The following is a 19,442-nucleotide window of genomic DNA, read 5'->3' on the forward strand; positions in this document are numbered from 1 at the left end:
CACTTGAACATTGGGTGCTATCTAACAAAATGAAATTCAACGGTGAAAAAAGTAAGGTTCTATATTTAGGCAAGAAAAAACAAATGCACAGGTATAGTATAGGTGGTATCTTGCTCAATAGTGGTAACTGTGAGAGGGATCTTGGCGTCCTAGTGGACAATCCCTTAAATATGAGCCAGCAGTGTGCTGCAGCTGCCAAAAAAGCCAAGACAGTGCTAGGCTGCATTAACAGAGGGATAGAATCAAGATCACGTGAAGTATTAATACCACTTTACAGTGCCTTGGTAAGGCCACACTTGGAATACTGCATCCAGTTTTGGTCAGCACAATGTAAAAAAGACAGTGAGAATCTAGAAAAAGTACAGAGAAGAGCAACAAAGATGATAAGGGGACTGGATAAGGAACAATTGCTGGAAGTGGGTATGTCTAGTTTAATGAAGAGAAGGATAGGGGTGACATGATAGCAGGACAAGAAGCCATGGATGGAAAATAATCAAGGAGAAAAGCAACCTAGAACTAAGGAGAAATTTCCTGACAGTTAGAACAATTAATCAGTGGAACGACTTGCCTCCAGAAGCTGTGAATGCTCCAACACTGGAAGTTTTTAAGAAGAGATTGGACAACCATTTGTCCAAAATGGTATAGGGTTTCCTGCCTGAGCAGCAGGTTGGACTAGAAGATCTCCAAGGTCCCTTCCAACTATTATTATTATTATTATTATTATTATTATTATTATTATTATTATTATTATTATTATTATTATTATTATTATTATTATTATTATTCACTTTTGCTCTATAATGGTGATAAAAGGCCACTTGTTTAGGATATCTAGGGAATCTCTCCTTATAGCTGCATTATTTGCTTTCACATTATTGCATTGATCTAGAAATGGAAAGAGTGAACTCTATGCCCTTAGAGCAGTTTGAGTCAAACTTGGCAGTATCATGTTTTTATTTTGTTCAAAGTAGAAACAAAGATGGCTGACATAGATCAGGAGCCAATCATAAATGAGTTACATTAAACCTCCCAATTCCCCTTCCCCAGGCTGCCCCCTACCATGCAGGAGAAAATGAATAGAATATAGAATATTCTTTAATGTCAAGTGTGATTGAACACACAAGGAATTTGTCCCGGTGCATAAGCCCGTAGTGTACATACAAACAACAGTGAGCAATCCTAAAATACCAATAGGAGAAGGTAATAGGAAAGGTGAGAAGAAAATATGCATTAAAAACTGTGCCTAAATGTCTATGCAGAAAATGCCAAGTTTAGAGGATGAAATCTTAGATTGTGGCACAGGGAGGAAGGTGTCTAACACCCCCTATCACGAATAATTAGGGCCCCTTTTTTGACAATAACATCAATTAGCTCTGTAGAACATTTTGGATTTTAAGAGAAAAAGATGAAGTGTGTGTATAGCACAGGGGTGTCAAACTCGCAACGCCACGTGATGTGTCGCAACATATCATGACTTTTTCCCCATTGCCGGAGCTGGGGTGGGCACGGTTTTGACATGACTCATCTGGCCCATGGGCCAGTAGTTTGACAGCCCTGATATAGCACATGGCTACATTGTTTAAAAAAACAGCTGCAGCTTTTCCTGGAATTTTATGATTGCCATCCTTAGCTGTAGCACCATCCCAAGAAAAGACACAATTAGCAGCATGATGAGCTGGCTGGCCAGAGTCTTTCTGTTTCCCTTGCGGCACCACTAAAAGACTTTTTCCAAATTCCTGTGTCCTTCCGTGAACATTTCTATTATGGAGGCTGGAATACTGTATTCCTTGCCAGCACTAATTTATACAGTCCTGAGTATTTTAAGGTCAGATGTAGGAAAAAATGCCAAAGTTCTATATTCTGTTTAGGAGGATGGAAAGATACTGGATGAAAAGATCACAAGATCGCAACATTCCTCCTGTGATTGACAGCATAAATCATTCTCTGACCTCTGCTTCACCCTCCATTAAGTACCATCTGATTACTGGTGGCTGCAAATGCAAGTTATGACTCACTTGCCTGGTGCTACTTCAGACAATCTCAACATCTATTGAGGCATTACAGTATAACTGCAGAGGGAAAACTCACTTTAACTATTATCTGGTGCAGATATCACACTATTGCATTTAGTCCAATCTGTTGTTAATTAGTTAATTATTTGAGTATAACTTGATATATTCTGATTTTCTACACACGCAGGAGTATGTCGAGAACTTCAGAGGTGTAGCTGAGCACTATTGTGATAAATTCCTTCATCCTATACATCTCAGCTGTTAAGGCAATACGTTAGTGGCATTAAAATTTGCTTTGAATTAGAATTTCTAAAAATGCACTTGTTTTGAAAATTGTCTCCTAGGAAATAAGATGTCCTGTGGTAAGAGTTATTGCACTTGCAAATAAGATAAGGCATCCCAAAGATTGTTGGTTCCTTCTGCCCCAGATCAGTGCCCCCCTTTTAGTTGGTCATACTGCATGGTTTTTTTTCTTCAAAATGTCATCTTATCTCTCTCCATCTTCTTTATCTTCTTTCCATCTTCCAGGTTCCTTCTGGTCAATCTTATTCACCTTCCTTCCTGCTTTATCATCTATTTGTTATATGACTTTGGGATACCAATTACTTCAATGTTTTCATTTTAGATAGCATCACACTGGAGAAAATATATTTGTCTGTCAGAAGAAGTGTTTGTATTTCTTTTGACATACTTAAACATTTTTTTCTAAGGGGTTCAAACCCTTCAGTAGGAATTGAATTCATGGACAGTTGCTGTTAGGACCCACCCCAAACCATGTCTTAGAAAGACAAAACTCTTGGAGCCAAATCTAGTCCAAAAAGAATCTTTACTATGACATGCTTGGTTGTAGGAATACAAGACAGGACTTAATATTGTTCCATGAACTAAACCCTTATAAAGAGTTCCCGGTTTAACCCCCCTTAACCCCATTTGGTCAGTCCCCCATCATTTACCTCGTATCATCCCTCTCGTGGGAAAAAGGAACTTAGGACCTTTTATGTTTATTGCTCTCTTCCATGACACAAGCCAGATGCTAGCCCCCCCCCTTTTGTTTCCCCAGTTCAAAAGGCTTCTCTTTTCCTTTGAAATGCCTAATACCGGTTCAATACACATCCGTTCCCTCCTCTTCGGGAGATGGCAGAATCCATGGAATAATGTTTTAAACATACATTTATGAATATGATATAAATGGATTCTGACAGTTGCACTCTAGATGCATGCATTTGATTTAGGAGTTCTCCAGGCCCGGGTGCTTAATAGTGTTGCAGAAAAAGCTATATAGAATCTACTGGACATATAGTCCACTGTCCATTAAACTTTCAGAGCAGTGATACAGATATATCATTGTGTCATATCCCCATGTGTTCAGGAATAGCAATATAAGATGAAATTGGTCATATGTTGCCTCCTGCTGATCAGTATAAATAAAAATACACATGATATATATACCAGTATAATGCAAAGATAGAGAAGTTGCTCCCACCCATACATGGGGGAGTGGGAGCATGTAAAACCTTCTACATCAGAGGTCTCCAACATTTTGGGCACCAGGGACCGGTTCTGTGGAGAGAGATTTTTCCGTGGATCAGAGGGTACGTGGTTTTGTGTGCTGCCTGCATCCCACGGATGGGGCTTTGCTTGTTTGTGAGGACCGGTTGCTGGCATGCCACAGCCCGGTACTGGTCCATGGCCTGGGGGTTGGGAACCCCTGTTCTACATGGAGAGATGACGTAATGTAATATCTGCATCCCTTTCGTCTAGAATTAAGAGAAGGTGGACGGTATACCATCCTGAGATGTTTACATTGGGTAAATATTGTTTTCAAGGTGCTCAAAATTCAGTTACTTTATGGTCTATTACAGATTCTTTCCAAGTATCAGATGAACAGACTGTAGTTTCCTAAAGCTTTTCTCCTTTTTGAAGAAAAGGTCAACATTTGCTCTTACCTAGCACTTATTCACTCCTATAAATACATATTCCTTGACCATGTTTGTATGTATTTCAGTGACAGCAACTATTTGGGCTCACCATGTCAAAAATTCAGAAAATGCCTAACATGACTTTGCTGGTGTACCACTGTCACTGCCCTCCCGAACAAAAGAGAAACGATTATTTTCATGTTTATTTATTATTTTACAAAATACGGTCCAATTATATGTGATGCCATATATTATATAAAAAAACTTCAAATAATTTCAAATGTGAAACATGAGTAAAACTCACTTTTGGAGGGTCCAGGGGTCATGCAAAAGGATACCCTGTTCTTGTGCAGCCTCCAAAAATCAAGCAAAAATAGGGTGTGCTTTTAAGAATAGTTGTTGTCAGGGGTTGATGAACACTGGTGTGTCACACAAAATATTATTATATTATTATATTATCTAATAATAATAATGATGATGATGATGATGATGATGATGATGATGATGATGATGATGATGGAAGGGACCTTGGAGGTCACCTAGTCCAACCACTGCTCAGGCAGGAAACCCTATACAATTTCAGACAAACGGCTGTCCAGTCTCTTCTTAAAAACTTCCAGTCTTGAAGCATTCACAGCTTCTAGAGGCAGGTTGTTCCACTGGTTAATTGTTCTCACTGTCAGGAAATTTCTCCTTAGTTCTAGGTTGCTTCTGTCTTTGACTAGTTTCCATCTGTTGCTTCTTGTCCTGCCTTCGGGCGCTTTGGAGAATAGCTTGACTCCCTCTTCTTTGTGGCCGCCCCTGAGATATTGGAACACTGCTATCATGTCATCCCTCGTCCTTCTCTTCATTAAACTACACATACCCAATTCCAGCAACTGTTCCTTATATGTTTTAGCCAGTGCTTTTTTTTGTAAATGAAAAGGGTGCTGGAACTCACACGTGTCATACAAGCCGCCTTGCCTACCCTACAAGGTTCCATCCAAAAAAGGTGCCAGAACTCTGTTCTGAGCGGTCTATGAGAAAAAAAGCCCTGGTTTTAGCCATCTTTGACACACATTTCATAGGTTTGCCATCATCAATCTATTTCACCTTTCTCACGAATGCAGACGAATATACATATCCCAGGATAATGTTGCAGGATCCAATGTGGGCCAATCATCGGGATCAGAGGTTTAGTTATCTTTCAACTTCCTCCTTAATTCTGATCTTGTTGGGACAGATTCCTTTTGCTGGAGGTACCAAAATAGGAATTTAGTAGCTCAGTATTTACTTTCCAACTTGTTGACATTGTGTCATCTCCACTGAGCAGCTGGTACATAGATTCTTTTTCTTTTATTTTGAACTTAGAAGCTCTTTTTGTTATCTTCGCATCTTTCACAAAGTTCAGCTTATTTTGAGCTTTAGCTTTTCAGACACTTTTTTTTTTACAGTTGTGGATTAATTGTTTGTACTCTTGGAGATCTGTCCTCTTGCCACTTCCTAAATGTGTCAGTTGTTTTCTTATTTTCATTAAGCTTCTTCTATAGCTGTGGCAAATTCTTTTGCTATGCTTCATTTTTATTTCTCAGTGGAATTGTTTGCAATTGTGCTTTTAGTATGTTCCTTTTTAAGAATTCCTACTACTGTGAACATTTTTTCTCATTAGCTTCTCCTGCAATGAAACCCTTATCTAACTTTATTTAAAGTCCAAGGTTAAAGTTAATGTTGTTATAGATCAGGAATAAACTGCTGTTTCCTGTGTTTTTGCTTGCTTTTGTTCCAAAGAATGCATCCAGCAAAGCCTGGTGTGTCAGGAGCTACAGCTATAAAACTGTAAAATTGAGATGGCTTCTTTCACACAAACCTATACAGATCCTCAGTGTTTCTTCCATCTACTCTGACATCCACTGTTCTATAGATTCCACACAATAAAGGCATTTATACCTCTGCTTCTTCATGGATATCCTGACTTTTCTTCTTTTGCTTTGAAATATTGCTCTCCATGATAGCTATTGTAGGTTGACTCAGCCTTCCATCCTTCCGAGGTAGGTAAAATGAGGACCCAGATTGTTGGGGGCAATAAGCTGACTTTGTAATAATGCCGCTTGGAGGGGGGGGCAAAAGCCCTAATAAGCAGGCATATACATAGTATGAAGGCTATTGCTAAGCACATTGGTTTGTGCTTTAACTTGTAAGCCGCCCTGAGTCTTCGGAGAAGGGCGGGATATAAATGGGATTAAAAAAAAAATATCCACTAATCTGAAAAGGTTTCATTCCACTGTCTCCTCCAAAGATAAGATGAGCATTTGTAGGTTACTTGGACTTCCCATTATCTCAAGTCTATAAAGGATATATTGCTCAAAGTAGAAAGATATTTATTTATTTATTATTTATTATTTAAATTTATATACCGCCCTATTGCCATAGGACTCAGGGCGGTTTACAGGGAAAATTAAAAACATAGCATACAAACATTAAAATCAGTTAAAACTATTAATTAAATTCCAGTCCCTGAAATTAAAACTAAAACCCAATTAAATTAAATTAAATTAAAACCCTTCAGTCTGGGCCAAGCAGCTCAAAGAGCCAAGTTTTCAAGTCCCGGCGAAATGAGTGAAGGTCGGGGGCAGTCCTGAGTTCCGTGGGAAGTTGGTTCCATAGGGCTGGCGCGCCCACAAAGAACGCCCTTCCCCTGGGAATAACCCACTGGCATTCCTTAACCGGCAGTACCCTGAGAAGGCCCTCCCTGTGGGAGCACACAGGACGATGGGAAGTTGATGCCGGCAGCAGGTGTTCCCTTAGATAATCCGGATCCAAGCCACTTAGGGCTTTATAGGTCATTACCAGCACTTTGAATCTCACCCGGAGGGCAACCGGAAGCCAATGCAGCTCACGGAGAAGAGGTGTTACACGGGAGTATCGGGAAACTCCCATCACAACTCGCGCGGCTGCATTCTGCACCAGTTGAAGCCTCTGAGTGGTCCTCAAGGGCAGCCCCATGTAGAGAGCATTGCAGTAGTCCAGCCGGGAGATCACGAGTGCATGGGTGACTGTGCGTAGGGCATCTCGGTCCAGATAGGACCGCAACTGGTGCACCAGGCGAAGCTGGGCAAAAGCCCCCCTGGTTACGGCTCCTATATGGTCTTCAAAGTTGAGCCGTGAATCCAAGAGGATGCCCAAGTTGCGAGCCCTATCAACGGGGGGTAACACCTCACCCCCCATCATTAATGATGGAACGGCCTGGCTAACCCGAGATGCTGGTATGCACAGCCACTCAGTCTTGGCAGGATTGAGACGAAACCTGTTTCTCTCCATCCAAACCCGGACCGCCTCCAGGCAACGGGACATCACGTTGAGTGCATCACTGGGTTGGTTCGGGGTTGAAAGAAAAAGTTGGGTATCATCAGCGTACTGATGATACCCCACCCCGAAACCACGAATGAGCTCGCCCAGTGGTTTCATGTAGATGTTGAACAGGAGGGGAGAGAGGACCGACCCCTGAGGGACTCCACAAACGAGAGACCTCAGGACTACTTGCAAAGAACAGGTCTAAGTTCAATGCACTGTTTTTCCAGCTAGAATGATTCCATGTCATATAAGGCTGATTAGAATTCGGTCTCATAAAAGAGAACCTAGGTAGGAAGAGAGTCCCAAGTATCCAAAAGAAATAGATTTTTTTTCATTGAATCCACTATGAATGGCAAAGGCAAAAAATGGAAATAAATAGAAAAACTATGCAAATGAATACAATACATTAGGGGGGGTCAGCAGTTTTAAATAGATGCTTCAGAGTGCATGGCAGCACAAATACAGAATCTATCTGCATTTCTTTAAAGCAACAGTCTTTTCCCAGAAGTACCCATTCCCAAGAAAAAGACATGACTGCTTTAAATAATTTAAAGCACCTTTTTAGAATTGGTACGCAAATTACCAGCCTTTGGTGAAGTCCCGGAACTGTATTTTACAATGTAATAAGTCTCTGAAGTAATTGTAGGTAACACTGGACAGATCACTAACCTTCTGACAATACCTGGAAAAAGACAGATGCAAAATTGAAAAGCTGCAACAATTTACTAAACAGACTGGCTGATGCTAACATTCTACGAACAACAGCCTTGGCTTTGGTTTATTCCACAGCTCAATATTGTGCTAGTATGTGGCTTAAAATGCCCACACCCGAATGGTCAATGACCAACTCCACCAGACAATACGTATCATCTCTCGCACATTGCATCCCACTCCTATGCACCAGTTATCAATACTTAGGAATATCATACCACCCCACATTAGAAGACAACAAACTCTCGTTCGGCTATAATTGAGGACACTGAACAAGAATAGACTACCTATTCATCTGGACAATGCACAGCCCATCACAAGATTGAAATCCCATAGGCCAGCATAGAAAACAGCTATTCACCCAGTTTAACCTAAAAAATGCCTGGAGAGAGGAATGGTCCATGGTATCATCATCATCATCAAGCTGGAAGGGACCTTGGAGGTCATCTAGTCCAACCCCCTGCTCAGGCAGTAAACCCTATACCATTTCAGACAAATGGCTGTCAAATCTCTTCTTAAAGACTTCCAGTGTTGGAGCATTCAGAGTTTCTGGAGGCAGGTTGTTCCACTGATTAATTGTTTTAACTGTCAGGAAATTTCTCCTTAATACTAGGTTGCTTCTCTCTATGGTTAGTTTCCATCCGTTGCTTCTTGTCTTGCCTTCAGGTGCTTTGGAGAATAGCTTGCCTCCCTCTTCTTTGTGGCAACCCCTGAGATATTGGAACACTGCTATCATGTCACCCCTCATCCTTCTCTTCATTAAACTAGACATACCCAATTCAAGCAGCTGTTCCTTGTAAGTTTTAGCCTCCAGTCCCTTAATCATCTTTGTTGCTCTTCTCTGTACTCTTTTCTGGAGTTTCAACATCTTTTTTACATCATGGTGACCAAAACTGGATGCAGTATTCCAAGTGTGGCCTTACCAAGGCATTGTAAAGTGGTATTAACACTTCACGTGATCTTGCTTCTATCCCTGTTAATGCAGCCTAGAACTGTGTTGGCTATTTTGGCAGCTGCAGCACACTGCTGGCTCATATTTAAGTGATTGTCCACTAGGACTCTGAGATACCTCTCACAGTTACTACTATTGAACAAGGTACCACCTATACTGTACCTGTGCATTTGTTTTTTCTTGCCAAAATGTAGAACCTTACTTTTTTCACCGCTGAATTTCATTTTGTTAGATAGTGCCCAATGTTCATGTTACTCCTATTGAGCAAGGTATCTCCTTGTGAATTTGGTTTATCTTCTTGAGGCTTGATCATTAGTGATCCCTCTACCAAGCCACCTGATTTTGGCCTGCCTTGCTCTATCTAGATGAAATTGGACAGAATTAGGTGTGATACTGGAAGAAGCACCCTGCCCTGTATCAGTGGGGATGGAAAGTTTTCCCTTGTTGCGATCGTGGTGCTAATACACAAAGTATTAAATATACTTGCAAGATTGCCCAGGACATGCATTTTATGGTTCCCCAGAAGATCTGCACAAAGCAATGCCAGAGGCAATCGCCTGGATAGGTGAATTGGACATCCAGTTATGAGGCCACTGCCATACCCCTATAGAGGTTTTCTATATATTTACATGGATTGTGTTATATGTTTACTTCTGTCATGTTCTCATCATATGCTAAATAATAAGAACTGAATCTAAAGTATTGTGCAGCCCTATAATAGTGATATTAAATCAATATTGATCAAATACAAACACTAGTTCTCAACTACACACATAACCACTACTACCTACTTGCTGCAAACATTAATGCGTTTTTCAACCTAGAACAGATATGTTTTCTAGTATCTTGAGAAGGATGAAAATATATATATTGCTTTTTCCCCTGCCCCCCCTTTTTTTCTTAATTTCTGTTCCCTTGTATTTTACCTTTTGAAAGTTAATAAAATTTTATTTTAAAAAGTTCTGGCATCAAACCAAAAATATTTTGCACCTGTACCAAAAGACAGTCCATCACGGTCCATGTATAAAAGCTAACAAGAGCGGAATCCTATTTCATTCATTCTGACAGTACTCCAGGGTAAATGGCAGCATGTTGTTCTGTTTTCCTGTATCTTATTTCCATTTCCCACCCATCACCCACCACCCAGGATTTGTTCTAGTGGTAGGAATGGCCTTGCTTCAGCTTCCTTGTCTTTTGTCTTTCTTTTGCTGTCCCATTTTCAATAATCTAACATTTCAATTCTGCTTTGTTGTACTTTGTTGCCTTACTTTCCTTTCTCCTCACTACTGTTGGAAGAATTCAGTTCATTTTTCTCACTCTTTTGCTAACATTTGGATGACAACGTTCGCTCACAGGGATCATCTTGCCATTCATTATCTTCCATTACTTCCCTGAAATCTGGGGAAAGTTATTCTGCTTTATTTCTTTCATACATAGTAACTGGCAACTTGGTTAAAAACCCTATCTTGTATTCTTACTGCTGAAGAGCCTGTGTTCTCTCTACAACAGACATGTCAAACACAAGGCCCGGGGGCCGGATCCGGCCCGCCAAGTGGTTTCATGCGGCCCGCGAAGCCATCCTGGAAACAGTGAGGGAACAGCCCCCACTGCCTTGGCCCTGGCCCAGAGACCCTCCTCCTGCCAGAGACCCTCAGATCTGTCCCACTCCTGCCCAGGCCCCCATAGGCACCCTTGATGTGAACGATGTAGAGTTGGCCATGCCCACCAAGTAGGCCATATGCACTCTAGCCACCCAGTAGGCCACGCCCACCCTGGCCATACCCACCCGGCCCCCTGAGGGCAACTGCAATGCTGATGCGGCCCTCAATGAAATTGAGTTTGACACCCCTGCTCTAAAAACCTGCAATAAATAGATGTCCGTGTCTTTAGTTTAGGTCTTGAAAAAGACTTTTTGGGACATAGTGTATTACCCTGAATATTTTGAAATGTTAACATGGGGAACTGGAGAAAACAAATGGAAAGAGACAGAAAGATAGCAGACTTGTAACAAGGGACGGGCTTCTGACTTGACAACAGCTCCAAAGGCTGCCCCTTAAATCTTTATTTTGCTATTGCATTGAAAGAGATGAAACAGAAAATCAGACCAGGCTGCAGAAGTATTTGTGTTACTGTAGTTCTGTGGGGAATAAAAAGATTTTCTTTTAGACAAAAAAGGGAAAGGTTAGGTAGAAAATTTATTTGCTATTTATTTTATTATTTGAATGGCAGTAGATTTTTAATGGGGTGTAGGAGGGAAATTCATATATTATTTGGAATTGTTAGGAGGAAATTATTTGGTGCTAATATCACCTGTCATACTTGATAGCCTTCTACAACACTCAGACTCTCATTTGCCTTCTGTAACAGATATTGCAGCAGTAAATAAAAACAAAGTCATAGTCTGGTATTTCGTTTTCTGTCTTTTCTTCTGGTCTTATAGTCTACAGTGGGGGAAAAAACCTTGCTTGTCACATCTAATTCATCACTGAGTTTCCAATGGTAGCCAGACCTATTACACTAGGGAAATTGCAAGTCAATGTGAAGTCAATATATTCTCCTGCTGTTCATCTTTGTTCCTATCTTCAGATGCCACTTGCAACTGAACATGGAAATTCCATTTTGTCATTATGCCTGAAAAGACTGCTTTTTGTGGGTGGAGCTAGAATGAAGAAAATAGGGGGGGAAATTGGGTAAGGAAATAAAAATCAGAGTGAGGAAGTTTCATAACAAGTGGGATTTATAACATGCCCATACTGAAAAGACTCTTGCTATCCCAATCATTTCTCAACCCCACATTGAAAACCCACATTTTAAATGGGAACTATAGTCATCTACAAGATGGTCTAATTGTCAGGATGGGTATGACAACAACTGGAAATCATACTGTCCACTTAAAACTTAAATAACAATACCAATGGCACATAGACTTATATAGCAGTCCATAATGCTTCACAGCCCACTTGTGAGTGGTTTACAATATCAGCCTATTGCCCCCAACAATCTGGGTCCTTCATTTTACCAACCTCGGAAGAATGGAAGACTGAGTCAACCTTGAGCCGGTCAGGATCGAACTCCAGACTGTGGGGCAGAGTTTATCAGATTAGAATCATAATAGAGCTGGAAGGGACCTTGGAGGTCTTCTAGTCCAGCCCTCTGCTCAAGCATCATTTCAGTCAGCCTGCAATAATACTGCATTCTAACTACTGCACCATATGGTTCCTTAGACCAAAAGCAGAAGAGATGTCAAACATACATATAAATGGGATTAAAATAAATAAAATAAAAATACTTGCAGTGGCACATAAGAAAACTTTAAGAATACAAAATTCCCCTGTTCCCAGCCAGTTGAAACATATCTTACTAGAGTTGCTCTTGTTTTTGTATTTACTTGTTAAACCTTGTATGGGACTGTACTACTTCTATCTAGGGAAGCTTACTGAACAAGGTAAAAGGAACAACAAAATAAAAACTGAGCTCCTTGGCTAAACCTGGGGGGGGGGGGAGATTACTTGTACCAATGTTATTATATCACTAAATATTCTAGAAACTGCTAACTCAAGATTACAAATTAGAAAATAAATTTTCTAAACTGACCTAGCTGTTATACAAGTGTGCCAATCCAACTGTATTTCAATAAAAACAGAGCACCTCCATAGTCTTTATCACTGTTAATTTTTAACTTCTCCATTGAGTACAAATTCTTCAAATTTTCTAAATCTTTCCCCTCCCCATTACAATAGACCGTCCACGCTGCAAAAACGTACTTAAAAGCCTCCTTGGGGGGGGGAATAATAATAATTAAAAAGCTCTGCAGAGCTATGTTTACGAAGGGTGGCTGCACAGGTGAATCCCAACAAGGTGAGTGTGCTGCATCAGTTGAGTTTCGAGTTACACATAACCTCTTTGCATCTTTTTGCACGCAACACCCATCCTGCACACAATCAGTTCGGATAAAAAAAACAGCGCGGGGAGGGAGGGAGGAGGGAAAAAAAAGAAACAAGTCAGTTTTCAGATGCTATCCAGCCTCCTTCTTTTAAAAAGCGGTTTACGCTGTGCAGACCCGGTTTACGCTGTGCAGACCGTTGGTGCTGCTGGTGAAAATGGGGCCTCGGGACCCTGAAAGCCGTAGCTGTGGCTCCTCAAACCATAATAACCCGCAGAGCCCAACACATAAAAAGAGGGGAAGAGACAGGAGAAAAAAAGAAACTAGAGCAGGGGTCTTCAAACTTGGCCCTTTTATGACTTGTGGACTTCAACTCCCAGAATTCCTCAGCCAGCATTGCTGGGTGAGGAATTCTGGGAGTTGAAGTCCACAAGTCATAAAAGGGCCAAGTCTGAAGACCCCTGAACTAGAGAGATGGTTCCCGGAGGCGGACGGCCGGTGCCATGGAAAGCAGGCTCCTTCCTCCGAACTGATTTCGAATTCCTGCTCCGAAACGCCAGGCTTCCTTCGGCACAGCCGTACCTTTCTCTTTCCGGAGAAAAGAAGGCAGCCAAACGTCCCCCTTCCCTCGCGCCCGCCTCGGGGCGCCTGTCCGTTCCCACCCACTCAATTCAATCCAACGGGAGGAGGGAGAGGGGAAGGGAAGAGCCACGCCGTTCCTCCTTCTCTGCCCTCCCCCTCCCCGCCGCCGCCACAGGCAAAGACTGCCGCAGTAAGCCGCTTCCTTCCACCCAGAGAGCCCTTACCAGCCAAACCAGAAGAAACCCCCAAAGGCCGGTGGCGGCGTGAGAGCCCCCCCCCGCCCACCTCGGGGCTCAGCCACGCGAAGGTGACCTTGCAAAGGCGTCGGCGAGAATCCGCCACCGGCAATGCACGCTCATCTCCCGCCCCTCTCCTTCCCCCCCCCCCCCCAGCGCGCTGCCGCATCCGTCCTCCCGGCCGGGACCTGTCAGCGCTCACCTGGTAGCGGAGGAGACAGTCGGGCTCGTTACTCTCGGCCGGCATGGCTGGCTGGCTCCGCCGGGCGAGCAGGTGGCTCCGCTCGGGACCCGGGGGACTTCTCCGCTCGGCCCCTGCTTACCTAGAGAAGCGTCGGGCGGAGCAGCGGCCGGCCGCGGAGTCATGGGCGCCTGCAGACCGCCGCCCTCTCCGGCTCCATCTCTCCTCCGGCCCCGACCAGCCACCAATCCCGGGCCCGGAGGCGTCAGGCTCCCGGGATGGAGAGGCGCGGAGGCGCGGAAGGAAAGAGCCGGGGAGGATGCAACTGGGGGGCGGAGGGCGAGGAGAGGGCTGCGAAGGACGAGGAGACGCGGGAGAGTCGAGGAAAAAGCGAGAGCATCGCTCTGGGGAGTCGAGGGGGGGGTGTATGTGGAGAGAGAGAGAGAGGGAGGCGCCAAAAAAGGAGGGGCGCAAGGTAAGGCGAGGAGAGCGGGGGAGGGGCGAATGGCATGAAGCAAAGGGATGGGGGAAATATTGAGGGCGGGAAGCAGCCGAGAGGAAGAGGATGAGGAGGGTGAGGTGAGGATGCTGGAAGAGGCGGGTGGAGGGGGGGGGGAAAGGAGCTGAAGCTGGGCTTAGCCCTCAGGTGGCTGAGGGGACCAGCGGAAGGTGAAGCAGAATGAGGAAGAAAGATAACAGAACCTCCCCGGGCTGAGGACTAGACTAGAGAAAGTCCTAAATATTATACTCGGAAGAGAGGTGTCCCTGTGGGTCCCCACAGCACGACACACAGAACCTGGTCTGAGGAAGGTGGAAATGAGGGAAGCAGAGAAATGAATTAATTGCTTTCCCAAAACGTCTCATCTCTCCCAAATCGAACTTTCCTCTTTTCCATTCTTTCAGTGCTTCTTTCCTCTTTCAGCTCTTATCAGCCAGCCTCTTGTATCAGCTTCCGTCCTGCAGGTGAAGGATGATTTGAAAAATAGCCTAAAATAATGGGCGCTTCATCAAAACGGTCCCATAATCCAGATCCTTCCTTCACTAATAGTAACCATATTTTAACTGGCTCTTTCCCTTCCGCGCTCCAAGTCTCTCTAGCTAGCCAAAACATCTTTGGGCCAAAACAAACTGTTTGGCAAAGTCAGAGGAGATAACCTGAATTATATTGTCAGCATTTCTAAACAACATATCTCGATGCAATATCTATATGGTCATTTTAATTAAATGCGCACATATTCTCAGAGCACAGTAAAAAGCATTCATATTCCTTTCTTTGTTTTATCACATAATTTTATTTAGTTTCCTAGTTTCAGTTTTGAACACGACAAAAGAAGAACGTGCAAAAAATACAATTCCCTGATTTATCTGAGGAGTTGAAATAAAGGAACTTTAAATTCCTTTTAAGTCAAGGAACTTAGAAACTGGGTTTTGTAATAGTGAAGAAAAAATCAATTAAAAAGAGTAAAATACTAAAAAGAATGAAACCAAGTGATCTTTGGAATCAAGTAATCTTGTTCTCTTTTGAAAGGATGTTAACACAAAAAAAATTTAAATGGCACTTGCAAGTGTAATTAAGTGACAGAGTGGATTCAGCTCCATAAATGTTTTTATGCTCAAAGAGAAATTAGCTCTGATTGATCATGGAAATGCTCTGGGATAGGGTCTGGAGATACTCAGCTCATTGCTTTGTATAAAATAGGCGGTCTCTAGGTCAGGGGTAGGCAACCTTGGCTCTTTTAGGACTCATGGACTTCAACTCCCAGAATTCCTGAGCCAGCCATGTTGGCTCAGGAATTCTGGCAGTTTAAGTCCACGAGTCATAAAAGAGCCAAGGTTGCCTACTCTTACTCTATGTCATATAGGAGAGCCAGTCTGGTATAGTGGTTAAGGCACCAAGATATAAGCCAGGAAGCTGGATGACCCTGGACCATCATTAGGTGAGTAGTGTGTGGGCTGTTAAACAAGGGCCTCACATGACCATGATTTCCAACTTCCTGTTGGCTTCCACACTGTAGGAAGGTAGCAGGAAACATCAGAAATCACAATCGCATAACCACTGGGATGCTGCAAGAGTCAGAAGGAGGACCCATTGTAAGGAAATAGCTGAGATGGCTAAATTAATTTCTTTGATAAGAGAAAAGACAACATCTACATTTATTGTTGCGTGGAAACCCTTTATGGACTTATTGTGTTACACAAAAACAGGAACATATGTTTTATGGTTTTGATGATTAGACAGGATGGGTTATAGAAATAAGAGAGAGATTATGTTGTAACCATAGAGTAAGAGGTAAATTTATATTTGTACTTATAACTGCTGTAAAAAAGATTGGAAGCTACCGTACTTCTTTGTATCATTTTTCTTCCTTTTCTGATTTTCTTTTACTTTTTCTCTCTTCCTTGCATTTTTAGCTTTCTCTTTGAAATGTTCTGGTACATAGACAATTCTGGACGCAACCTCCTCCCCCCCCCAACCTCAGCATGTTCTGCTTGCCCTGAAAGTTTTGGGATCCAACATTTTTGAGACATGATCCACAAAACCACAAAACATTTGCACCAGCTAAGCCAGGGGTAGGCAACCTTGGCTCTTTTGTGACTTGTGGACTTCAACACCCAGAATTCTTGGCTGGCTCAGGAATTCTGAGAGTTGAAGTCCACGAGTCATAAAAGAGCCGAAGTTGCCTACCCCTGAGCTAAGCCATAATCTCTTTTTTACTTTGTCATCCTTTACAATCTACCCTCACTTTGCTGGTCATCTCTCTACATGACCAGCATTTGCCTTCCAATTGTGAATCTTCACTGGCCATTTTAGCATGTTGGGTGTCAAAACCTTTTGATTTTTGTATTTGTTATAAACAATATAACAATTTTGGACTGTAAGAGATATTTATTTGGGACAGTAATACTGGGGCAATACCAGTTAATGCAATCTGAAGGGTTAAATTTCAGATCCATATTTTCATGAGGTCATAATTACAAACAATGATGTGCTAATGGAAATAGATACATGTTTGCCACTTGAGAATACTATGGCAAGATAAAATAGTGGTGCAGAATAGCAAATCATGCCAACTTTTGAGTACAAATGTTCAATAGCAATAAAACCGGTCAGCACAATCTCTCAATCCTGCTGTCACTCACAATGATGCTTGGAACACAAGTCAACTTTCTGAAGGAGAAAAACCTTTTTGAAATCAAGCATACACGTAGTTCTCAAATTATGACCATTTGTTTCACAACAGTTCAAAGTTATGACAAAGTTATGACAGCACTGAAAAAAATGGCTTACAATCCATTGTCAGAGTTATAACTGTCCTATCACCTCCAGAGTTAATTGCAATTTCAGTGTTTGGCACCTGGTTTGCATTTACCACCGTTGCAGTGTCCTGTGGTAAAATGATCATGATTTGCGACCTTCATAGCCAACTTTCAACATGCAAAGGGAAAAGCTGAATTTATTTAATGACCACATAATTCACTTAACAATTGTGGTGAAAATGGTCATAAAATCAGGTCCAGTGGTGTGATGATTCACTTAATGGCCACATCACTTAAGCAACCAAAATTCTGGTCCCAGTTGTGGTTAAGGACAACCTGTATAGTTTTCAAAGTAATGATCTGAAGGGAAAAGAATTAAGACGAAGGGAAAGGAATTCAGACCCGGGTCGATAGAGTTGTCCTGAACCAGCAGGGCAGCCTCGTCTCCAAAAGAACTCTGGAGAGTACACTGCCCGCTGAACTTTTATTCACCTCCAATATTACAAAAATTACATCAGTCTCACACAAACAGGATACACAGAAATAATTGGATACTCAGGTGCTTATGAGATCACACAAAAACAAGATAGCATAAGATGTATGTGAAGTCTTTATCATAGCGTTTCCCAAACCTCCCACATGCCAGGCCCCCCTCCCAGCCAGGAGAGTGTGCTCTACACTGAAGCTACAGAGAGGCCCAACTAGGAAGGCACGGAAAGGCTGAAAGGTGAAAAACCAAATTCTTGGGGGACCAAATTCTGGCCGTTCCCACAATGATCCATGAGTTTAAATACAAAGAACACCATATACAAACAACAACTATAATCCCAACTTGGAATTGGGCTATTTGGGAGGCTATATTTATCCTTAATAGACTGTCAAGAGTTTAAAACTGCACTAGAAGACTCTATATATGTCTTGCCATCTTTGTAGAATATGAAAGGCTCTTTCAAAAGTTCTTCTAATGTTTGGAACTCCCTTTCACGAGAAATCAGGCTAAGAGCATCACAGTCATTATTTTAGTAAACAAAAATATTATTTATGCTTTTTGAAGGATAAGATAGCGGACACCTTGGGATTTAAATTGGCTTACTCCATTTTATTTACATGTTTCTAAATATTATGTTCTAAGCTTTAAACTATGTTCTTCAATAATGTTTTATTTAGGAGTTTGGTGATTTTATTGTTGTTTGCATTTTATCCCTTTTACACTTAACCACCTTCAGTGCTATTCTTTAATATAAATTAAATGAATCAGAAATGAAACTTGAGTGTGTAAAAAATTGTTTAAGAGAGCTATGTGAGGCTCCCTAGGAATGATATACAAAGTATTTGACTGAGTTCTGTGGGAGAAGATTTACAAAGGAAACAGTCAAAATATATCATGGATTGTCTTACTTCACAGACTAATAATGTCATGTTGAGCTTGCCTATTGAAAATATCTGGATGCTTATAGATGTGTTAGAATTCTATACAGGCAAAAATGCCCACCTTCTTTGTCACTATTCTCAATCTTTTAGTATATACTGTATAGCTATGAGCCTATCATATCACTATAGTTGCATGTACAAAACATTTCCAGTGACGAGCATAGCCAGCCTACTGATCCGATGTGTCATTCCTTCTGTTGTGATTTACAATCAATAGAATCAGCAGGGTGTTTGCGCTCTTCAGTAGGAAAGTGAAGGTCAAGAAATAGTATGAAGCTCTTCCCCCACCCAAAAAAAGAAGATGTGCAGTAGGGTTCAAAAAAACTTACTCCCAGCAAAATGCAGAACAGCCACAGTTTTTTTGGCTGCTTGAAATAAATAACTTTAGGCAGCTCATGTAAGTGCTGGCAAGTTGATCGTGAACAGATGCAATTTTCCCCCACATGTAGTAGGACTTGTGGAATTTTGCCAAACTGCCAACTTTACAAAGCTGATGAAATGTCAATTCTGTTATGTTAACCTCCCTCAACAGCACCGAACTGATGGCCCTTGAATCAAAGAAAGATGGAAGTAGAAGCAGAGAGGATTCCTGAACTGTCAGTATTTAAGAAGAATTAAGGAAAAAGACGGGTTCCTTTAAAATAATAATAATAATAATAATGAAAAACATGATAGAGGCAAGAAGTGAAGTTTACCTTTCTTCCATGCTAGAGATGACAGGGGGAAGCAAAATCTGTTCTTGTAGATGTGATTAGGTATCTAGTGTTCAGTGCACTTTACAACAAGCCAACTCTTCTAATATATACCCTAGCTTAGACGACTGAGGATGTTCCCAGGAAGCAGATATGCGATCTCTTTCTGGGGAGTATGACTATGTATTATAAACTGAACATCTCTTAGTGTTTAGAATGTTGGTCTTATTCATAACACCCAACAAGGATTCTCTC

At 41.9% G+C, this 19,442-nt stretch overlaps 1 protein-coding gene across 1 annotated transcript in view; it reads right to left on the reverse strand.

Moving 5' to 3' along the window:
* SLC4A8 (solute carrier family 4 member 8) overlaps positions 1-13,872 on the reverse strand; it is a gene marked incomplete at its 5' end in the record, with an annotated part of 108,312 nt that extends 94,440 nt beyond the window's left edge. The window contains one exon of the mRNA XM_081316605.1: positions 13,828-13,872. Within this exon, the coding sequence (XP_081172731.1) occupies positions 13,828-13,872 (45 nt within the window). The remainder of the gene's footprint in view (positions 1-13,827) is intronic.
* Positions 13,873-19,442: the final 5,570 nt, after the last annotated feature.

This window comes from Vipera berus (genome assembly GCF_964194415.1).
Source record: "Vipera berus genome assembly, chromosome: 2".
Taxonomy (NCBI): domain Eukaryota; kingdom Metazoa; phylum Chordata; class Lepidosauria; order Squamata; family Viperidae; genus Vipera; species Vipera berus.